Source organism: Borostomias antarcticus, assembly GCF_949987555.1.
Source record: "Borostomias antarcticus genome assembly, chromosome: 12".
Taxonomy (NCBI): domain Eukaryota; kingdom Metazoa; phylum Chordata; class Actinopteri; order Stomiiformes; family Stomiidae; genus Borostomias; species Borostomias antarcticus.
In genome coordinates, this window is record NC_140245.1 from 20,882,403 (window position 1) to 20,892,272 (window position 9,870).

The 9,870-nt window shown below is 48.2% G+C and overlaps 1 protein-coding gene across 1 annotated transcript; it reads right to left on the minus strand.

Moving 5' to 3' along the window:
• Positions 1–1,211: 1,211 nt before the first annotated feature.
• LOC311315783 (F-box only protein 36-like) lies at positions 1,212–7,545 on the minus strand (the record flags this gene model as incomplete). Its single annotated transcript, XM_084446482.1, has 4 exons — positions 7,446–7,545; positions 7,069–7,177; positions 5,359–5,531; positions 1,212–1,433 (listed from the first exon to the last, which is right to left on the minus strand). The coding sequence occupies exons 1-4, from the start codon at positions 7,539–7,541 to the stop codon at positions 1,212–1,214; spliced, it is 600 nt and encodes a 199-aa protein (XP_084302608.1). The 5' UTR covers positions 7,542–7,545.
• Positions 7,546–9,870: the final 2,325 nt, after the last annotated feature.

The following is a 9,870-nucleotide window of genomic DNA, read 5'->3' on the forward strand; positions in this document are numbered from 1 at the left end:
CCACATGCTTAATCACATCCCTCTGAGCGAGGTTATTTCTACATGCTTAATCACGTCACTCCATTTCCTTATTACGGATATTATGGAGCCCCGTTGCCATGGCAACGGACCGGATACAACAACTCTGTCATGGACTCTACCCAGACGATCGCTCTGCTGGTGCATGTGGCTGTGGCCCATCAATACTCAATATCCCCCAGTGAGGGTGTGTGTAAGTGAGATTGAGGGAGAGAGAGGGAGAGGGAGAGAGAGAGAGAGAGAGAGAGAGGGAGAGAGAGAGAGGGAGAGGGAGAGAGAGAGGGAGAGGGAGAGAGAGGGAGACAGGGAGTGTGTGTTTGTTGGGAAGGAAACTTAATTACAGCAAAGTACAACTCTGTTTAACATGATTAACTTCCTACAGGAAGCCCACTTTGCTAAGTCATTAGCCCCTTGTGGTCAGGGAGAGACGAGCACTTAGACAAGATGGAAAATATGATCTACTCACATGTCAGTTTATGTTGATTTCCTTTTACATACCCTGTCTAAATAAACCCACACATTCGGCTTATAAGAGTAGACTTTATGATATTAAAAGAAAAGTTCAGATCATCATCATATTCATGTACAATCAAACACTTTGTGGTGCATTGTATTTTTGTACTATCAAGCAGAAAATAGAACACACATAGCCAGTCATATGCATTAGGTATAGTAGCTTATGTATCAGGCTAATCATTACAGGTCTGTGAGTGGTGGGGTTGTTATGTCGTGTCAGGAGATGAGATAATATGGGAAATATCATCAGAGAGTGATTGAGCAGCTCGACAAGGTGATCTCAAAACAAGCAGTGTGGGTCCCAGAAAGAGCACCGCTGGTGCATGAGGACAATCATGGGGGATTCAAATACATCTCTGCAAAACAGCACCACCTGCTGGCCATTTACAAGTAACACCTCCAAGACGCCTTTACAATTCAAAATTAATATGCCTTTCTGAGGTTGGCCGTTCTACTATGAAAAAAAAAAAAGTTCTAATGATCAACATTTTGCTTTGACACACATGTATTACTGAGCATCCTGCCAGCAATTCTCTTTTATTTCAGGTGTCCTCATGTTTTTGTTTGTGTTCATACTGATGACTATATTGTATTCTATTTTATTTCACATGACGTGAACGTGTATGTTTGTGTTCATGCCCATGTTGTGTCGCTCTCTCCACAGAGAGAGGTTTTCCTCAGGGGTCTTCCCCCTGCCCAGACTGAGGTCTTCCCACTGCCCAGACTGAGGTCTTCCTCCCCTGTGTCTGGCGGGCCATGCGGGAGAGGACCTGCTTCCTGTGGAAGACCACCAGTCTGCGCTGCAGAGCGGGACTCACGCCCTCCATGGTGGCTGCGCTCCGCCCGAACCTGGCCCCCGCCTCGGACCCCCGCGCCCAGAAACCGTCACTGCAACACAGCTGGGGGGGAGACAAAGAGAAGAATACTGAGGGAGGGAAGTGAATAAATCTGATCATTCTGTTCTTTGCTTGTTGAAAATATTATTTAGTTTAGTTTGTTTGACAACAGAAAAATGAAGACCACAGAAAAATGAAGACCACAGAAAATGAAGACCGTCGTTTGGTGTAGTTGTCCTCTCCTGCCAGGCTCGGGGCTATCCTTTTACCACCCCTAGGTGAGGGGGTCACCCGGGCTATACAGTATATCCAGGCACACCTCCAGGAGCCATGTCACCGTTTCCTCATCCACAACCGCCAGGCCACGCATTCCGTTGGGTGTCCGATATATCGGACAGTCCTGGATGACGTGGTCTGCGGTTTGTTCCTCGGTGCCACACTCGCACGGTGCACAGGATGCCAAGCCCCATCTGTGCAACGATGAAGCGGAAACATCCAACACCGGTCCGGAGGCAATTAAGCCTTGGGAGGGGAAGGACCGGCAGCCGGGATGAAATCACGGAGTCTGGAGGTGTTCGCCTCCCACTCCACACGCCAGGTGTAGTCCGCCCATCCTGCCTCACTGATGTTAAGATCTCTGCATTGCTGCAGGAGATCCCATGCGGCAGGCACAAAAGCGTGTCTCAACTTGAGACGTTGTTGACGGCTGTTGCAGTAAGCCTCTCGTGCAGCAGGTGGTTAGGCTCCACGACCCGGCAAGCGAGACGTGCTGTGGTTCCTGTGCGGCGGAGGCCAGCGGGCTGGATGCCTGCAAGGATGGGAAGGTTGTTCACATGAGTGGGACGCAGGCATCCTGTCACGATGCGCGAGGCTTTGTTGATAGGCGGGTCGATGAGGCGGGTGCGAGCGCTGCGACACCACACCGGTGCGCAATATTCACTGGTCAAGTAGACCAGGGCTAGGGCTGCCGTACACAGTGACTCGAGGTGTCGGCGGAACATGAGCGACCTGTGCAATGTCACGCCGAGATAGGTTGGTTCGGCGCTGCATGGCAGGAGTGTTCCATCGATGTGCACTCGGAGCTCAGGTTTGGCTTCCTTGTTGTTAAGGTGGAAGGTCACCGACACCGTCTTTGCCTCGCTGAGCTTCAATCTCCATTTCCCGAGGTATGCCGCTAGTGTCTGCATGTCCTGGCTCCTCCACGGCCTGCCAGTCTCCAGCTGAGTACACCAGCGCAAGGTTGTCTGTGTAGGCATACTTCCTGGAGACTGTGATCGGCAGATCGTAGGTCTAGATGTTATAAAGGAGGGGGGCCAGGACAGATCCCTGGGGGACGCCGTTCTTAAGGCGTCGCAACCTGCTTCGCTGTCCGCTACCAGTGGTGAGGGTGAAGTTGCTGTTTCGGACAAGCTCCATGATCATGCTGACCATGTGCCTGTCCGGCAGCAGGCGGAGCAGCTTGCAGGTGAGACCGCGGTGCCATACGATGTCGTAGGCAGCCATCAGGTCTATAAAGACGGCTCCGGCCTTCTCTTTAGTCGAAAAGCTGTCCTCGATGTCTTGAGTCATCAAAGTGACTTGATCTATGGTCAATCTCCCGCGTCAGAACCCGGCCTGCTCCTGTGGGAGCAGCGGGTCGATGATTGGTTCGACGCGGGCGTAGATGAGACGCTCGAGGATCTTGAAGGGGATACATACAGTAACAGAGAGATGGGGCGGTAACTCTTGGGGTCACCTTCAGGCTTGTTCGGCTTAGGGATCACGACAACTAGGGCTGTTCTCCAGATTTTGGGGATCTTGAGTTGGCACAAGCAGGAAGAGAGAAACGCTCTTAACCAGGACTTCAAGGCAGGCGCGGGATGGAGGATAAACTCCGGGCAGATATAATCAGAAGACCTCATAGCTTAAAAAAAAACATTGTCAAGGATAACACAATAAAGTCTCAGACTTATTTCCAAAATCGCCCGAACCTGGCCCCCGCCTCGGACCCCCGCGCCCAGAAACCGTCACTGCAACACAGCTGGGGGGGAGACAAAGAGAAGAATACTGAGGGAGGGAAGTGAATAAATCTGATCATTCTGTTCTTTGCTTGTTGAAAATATTATTTAGTTTAGTTTGTTTGACAACAGAAAAATGAAGACCACAGAAAAATGAAGACCACAGAAAATGAAGACCGTCGTTTGGTGTAGTTGTCCTCTCCTGCCAGGCTCGGGGCCGAGGGGCTATCCTTTTACCACCCCTAGGTGAGGGGGTCACCCGGGCTATACAGTATATCCAGGCACACCTCCAGGAGCCATGTCACCGTTTCCTCATCCACAACCGCCAGGCCACGCATTCCGTTGGGTGTCCGATATATCGGACAGTCCTGGATGACGTGGTCTGCGGTTTGTTCCTCGGTGCCACACTCGCACGGTGCACAGGATGCCAAGCCCCATCTGTGCAACGATGAAGCGGAAACATCCAACACCGGTCCGGAGGCAATTAAGCCTTGGGAGGGGAAGGACCGGCAGCCGGGATGAAATCACGGAGTCTGGAGGTGTTCGCCTCCCACTCCACACGCCAGGTGTAGTCCGCCCATCCTGCCTCACTGATGTTAAGATCTCTGCATTGCTGCAGGAGATCCCATGCGGCAGGCACAAAAGCGTGTCTCAACTTGAGACGTTGTTGACGGCTGTTGCAGTAAGCCTCTCGTGCAGCAGGTGGTTAGGCTCCACGACCCGGCAAGCGAGACGTGCTGTGGTTCCTGTGCGGCGGAGGCCAGCGGGCTGGATGCCTGCAAGGATGGGAAGGTTGTTCACATGAGTGGGACGCAGGCATCCTGTCACGATGCGCGAGGCTTCGTTGATAGGCGGGTCGATGAGGCGGGTGCGAGCGCTGCGACACCACACCGGTGCGCAATATTCACTGGTCAAGTAGACCAGGGCTAGGGCTGCCGTACACAGTGACTCGAGGTGTCGGCGGAACATGAGCGACCTGTGCAATGTCACGCCGAGATAGGTTGGTTCGGCGCTGCATGGCAGGAGTGTTCCATCGATGTGCACTCGGAGCTCAGGTTTGGCTTCCTTGTTGTTAAGGTGGAAGGTCACCGACACCGTCTTTGCCTCGCTGAGCTTCAATCTCCATTTCCCGAGGTATGCCGCTAGTGTCTGCATGTCCTGGCTCCTCCACGGCCTGCCAGTCTCCAGCTGAGTACACCAGCGCAAGGTTGTCTGTGTAGGCGTACTTCCTGGAGACTGTGATCGGCAGATCGTAGGTGTAGATGTTATAAAGGAGGGGGGCCAGGACAGATCCCTGGGGGACGCCGTTCTTAAGGCGTCGCAACCTGCTTCGCTGTCCGCTACCGGTGGTGAGGGTGAAGTTGCTGTTTCGGACAAGCTCCATGATCATGCTGACCATGTGCCTTTCCGGCAGCAGGCGGAGCAGCTTGCAGGTGAGACCGTGGTGCCATACGATGTCGTAGGCAGCCATCAGGTCTATAAAGACGGCTCCGGCCTTCTCTTTAGTCGAAAAGCTGTCCTCGATGTCTTGAGTCATCAAAGTGACTTGATCTATGGTCAATCTCCCGCGTCAGAACCCGGCCTGCTCCTGTGGGAGCAGCGGGTCGATGATTGGTTCGACGCGGGCGTAGATGAGACGCTCGAGGATCTTGAAGGGGATACATACAGTAACAGAGAGATGGGGCGGTAACTCTTGGGGTCACCTTCAGGCTTGTTCGGCTTAGGGATCACGACAACTAGGGCTGTTCTCCAGATTTTGGGGATCTTGAGTTGGCACAAGCAGGAAGAGAGAAACGCTCTTAACCAGGACTTCAAGGCAGGCGCGGGATGGAGGATAAACTCCGGGCAGATATAATCAGAAGACCTCATAGCTTAAAAAAAAACATTGTCAAGGATAACACAATAAAGTCTCAGACTTATTTCCAAAATCGCTATTGCAGTTCTTTGTAAATATGTTCAGAGATTGATATGATAGGCAGTTTAATTGTTACTTGTTGCAGCCTCTTGCAGGTCTGTGATATGCTTTTAATCTCTGCCCAATCCAGGAAGAACAAGATTTTCAGGAGCGCCCAATCAGGAAGTCGGACGATGTAGTCATAGCGATGTTGACAAAGGTCCATCACATACCCCAGGGTTTGAGGGCCAAACACTTGCCTTACATGACCTGATTGAAAAACACACACACACACACACACACACACACACTCACTCACACACACACACACACACACACACACACACACACACACACACACACACACACACCGGGATGATAAGAATTGGCAGTTTGATTTGATCTTGACTTCAGCATCACCCTTGGACAGGCCTCCCCCGCCCCCCCCGACCAACGCTTCATCGGTTGATCACTTTGACCACCTACACAACAGACAACAACGGACTCTGTACACTGAACCAACACATTGAACATCTTGCCTATACTATAGACAATAACAATTGACTCTTGCCTATAGAATAAATAGACAATAACAATTAACTCAGTACAACTGTACACTTGACTTTTAATAATTGTACCGCCTATATTACAGTCACAGTCATCCATGATTGGATGGAATAAATAGATGAAGGTCACTTTGATAGACTGCTAGACTACAGATAGTAAATTGCCAGATTGGGACCCTTACAACATCTAGTTGTGTATCTAGGAACAGGAATGAGGAATTGATTAGTGGTGATAAGATACTGTAAGGACAAGCGATAACAAGAATTCCTATGTACCTGCAGTGGTTATATATGGCAAAAATAAGCCTTCAATTCTATTCTATTCTATTCTATTCTATTGTAGGAGGTTGTGAAGCGTTTCTTGCTGTATTGGGAGAGTTTCATCATATCATGTAGCATGCAACATATTAAGGCCCATGCGCAGAGTGAGTGGTTGTGTTTGCTTGTACTAAACACTTTAGCAAACACCACTCTCTGTCCTGGGACGCTCTGACGTGTCATGACAGGTCATCTTTCATGCATCCTGGTAACCCTGTATCGCCCAACTCTTGGTATCCAATCGGGTGGTAATGAAATGTCATTCCTGAAATGTTATAAATGTTTGATATAATGCACTGAGAGCTCAGTTGATACAGCAGGCACTTGGAACTTGGTCTGTTTGTAGTTTGACAATAAAACAGAGTCTCTAACGGCAAGTTCTTCTGTTTCGCCGCCGTAAATCCACAACAGTTATTGCAGTCCGACAAACAAATCAAGTGGGTGTAACTGTGGTCATTCAGAACATGTCCAGGCTTGTCTATGGTCTGGCTTTGACAGTTAAATTGTTCTGTTGTTTTTTCTTCGATACATATGTATGTATGTATGTATGTATGTATGTATGTATGTATGTATGTAGGCCTATGTATGTATGTATGTATGTATGTATGTATGTATGTATGTACAGTATGTATGTATGTATGTATGCCTATGTATGTATGTATGTACAGTATATATATTATGTATTTTTTTGTTGTTAGTCTGTTTTGTTTTTTTATGTGTCAATGTTTGTCTATTTGTGTTGTAATTATTGTTACCCACTTGAACATGATATGGCACATCTCAATACAGAATGTCAATACCTAGAGTAGCATATTTCCTCTCCTTTTGATACAATAACTAGTTCTAGTGCTGCACAGTATCACGTTTCACATTCACACTTTAACCAACTTTCCACTTAGAGCAACAGTGTGGTTTCAGCAGACCTTGTGTCAGGGTGTCTTGAAGAAACTCTTGGTGTGATTTCCGTTTCTGAGTAGGCTGTGCGGTCTCATGTCGCCGTGGGCAGGATAGTCTCCACGACCTGAAAACCACCTGACACGCCACACAACTGACACCATGGCAGGAACAACTAAGACATATCTCACCTATATCTTCAAAATTGAGAAAACAGGCTTACGTTATAATCTGCAATGAGTTTAAGCAAGTGGGGGAAAAAACTGTGTAACTGTAAATATCCAGCCCTAACAGCTAGATGGAGAACCATCCCTGCCAATGGCATATACCTAGGAAAGCAAAGCATAGCAAAGAGACAAATGGATGGAGAAGTCCATGATTAGACCCAAGATGTGTGTGTCCTTACCTCTGTCTGGCTCACTGTGAGCTGGTGATAGTCCTTACACGGAGCTGCAGCTTGCTGACAGGTCTCATATAGAACCTCTGGGAGCAGAGAGGCCATGGTCTCCCACTGCAACCAAACACACACATTGACTCAGAACTGTAGTGGTGTGTATTATGTGTTTGTAGGAGGGTGAGTACCCATAGAGGTGTGTGTGTGTGTGTGTGTGTGTGTGTGTGTGTGTGTGTGTGTGCGTGCGTGCGTGCGTGCGTGCGTGCGTGCGTGCGTGCGTGCCTCTCCTTTGTATATGAAACGCCAGGGCATCTTGCCCTTTTGAATTCTGAGCTATTGCCAAAGATTGTGCTTCTGTCGAGCCAAATAGTCTATGGGCAGGCATAACTGTAATTGGTCTTGTTTGAGAATACATATCTACCCTCTGGTAAATTATCACAATCACCAGGTAGAAACTGGTTAGAAATAGCTTCACCAATCTCGCTGGCGCAAACCAGCGAAGAGAGGGTTAATTGGAGTACGATTTGCATCATATCTGATATGAGCCAATAAGATTTAAGAAACGGACACGACACGGAAGTTGTAGCCCATCCATGCAAGGTCTACTTATTTTGCAAGAAGGGTTTGCAATATCTAGCTAAACTTGAACAAAGTGTCCTAATTGGTATAGTTGGTAAGTTGAAAGTGCATTTGTTATTTCTAACACGTCATTTTCGGTTAAGAAAAAGCCACGCAGTATTGTTGGTAGCTAGCAAGGGAACAGCGTCTCGAAACACATCCCTTGTAGACCTAAATTTGTGCATTAAACGCTGGGTTTTGGGGTGCATGCGTTATTTTCCTCTTGGAACTTTATCAGAAAAAATGTAACTTTTGCAACCAGCGTTAGTATTTGCTAGACAGACCCCAGGAGAGAAACAGAACGGGTGAGAGCCAGGGTTGAGTTCAGCCCCGACAGAACGTAGCAAACGTAAAACGGTGGTGTGTTGGAACACTCTTCTGATTGGGTAACAGAGAAAACGTGTCGTTCAACCTGGAAAACGTAGCAGAACAACATACGTTTTGTCGGGTCACCCCAGTATTTGCCATCAGAGCCGTTAATGTTAATAATCCCTAACCTGACGCCGCCAGAAAGTTTTATTGTGAGAGAAACAGAATGTGAGCTCCAGATAGGGTTCACCGCTGTCTGTGTGTGTGTGTGTGTGTGTGTATAGGTGGGTGAGTGAGTGAGTGGGTACAGTATGTAGGTGGCTGGATGGGCATGTTGTTTGTACCATAGCTCGAAAACAAATCACCCTATGACATGCATACTTGGTACTAGGCTACCTATGTTCCTGGACCTGATAAGATTTTGGAGCGATACGAATTACGGGCAGATCCACAAATAGCCCGCTAATAGTGGCCGGGGGCGGGGCCTTTATTTACTGAGCTGCAGAGAGCCCCAGGCCTTTATTGGAGGCAGGCCTATATTAGAGGCAGGCCTTTATTTCTTAAAATTAAACTCTCATGGACATAATCCATTAATTTCAGGACTTTTATTGCAAAAACATTGCACAAACCAAAAAATATGCCCTGTGTCATCCCACAAAACAAATCAAAGAGGCCTACCGGTATGTAGACAGACAGTTTACCTATTAACAATATAACAATTAACAATATAACATCATCACATTCACAGCACATTCATTCACATTCACACACTCCATCAACTACTGAAGCGTAGATCTCCTAGCCTGGTACGACCATCCCGTTCTCGCGAGCTCACATTCTGTTTTACTAACGCAGAACGGTCTGGCCTTCGCCTCCTCCAAAGCGATTATGCCAAAATCCAGACCATACCGGGCCAATCAGGGACTGCGTTTTAACTGCTGTCCCGCCCCACAGTGGAAAGCAGCCCCTGATTGGTTCGTGTCCCTGCCGCTCGCTAAACAAACATGGCGGTTCCCGAAGCAACGAGTGGTAACGTTAACATTAGAAAAATAAACACAGCTATAAGTGCAGTTATTGCAGAAATAGACTTAAAGGACAATGCTCATTTTTGACAACCTGGACCTTATTTACGACATATTATAAGACGTTTGACTCACCGAGATCACTTTGGTGTAGTTCAGAGGCATGTAGAAGAAATTTAAAATCCAGCGCGAGCCAGTATATCCATGTAATGGCGGTGGTCGGGGCACTTAGAATGCAGTTTCTGAAAATCTATTTTCTGCCGCGAAACGGTTGTTTTCATCAATCTGTCTTCATGAATCGCTAGTTGTGCTTACATAGAGCATAGGCCTGTTGTGGTTTTTCACATGCCTCTGTAATATGATCTTTAGAAACGTCTTTCGAAACGAAATAGCTTCCTCACTTGCTCCAGCCCGCATGCGCACAGCGCGCAATCGTTGCTCCAGCACGCTGTGCGCATGCGTGCTGGAGCAAGTGCGGAAGCTATTTC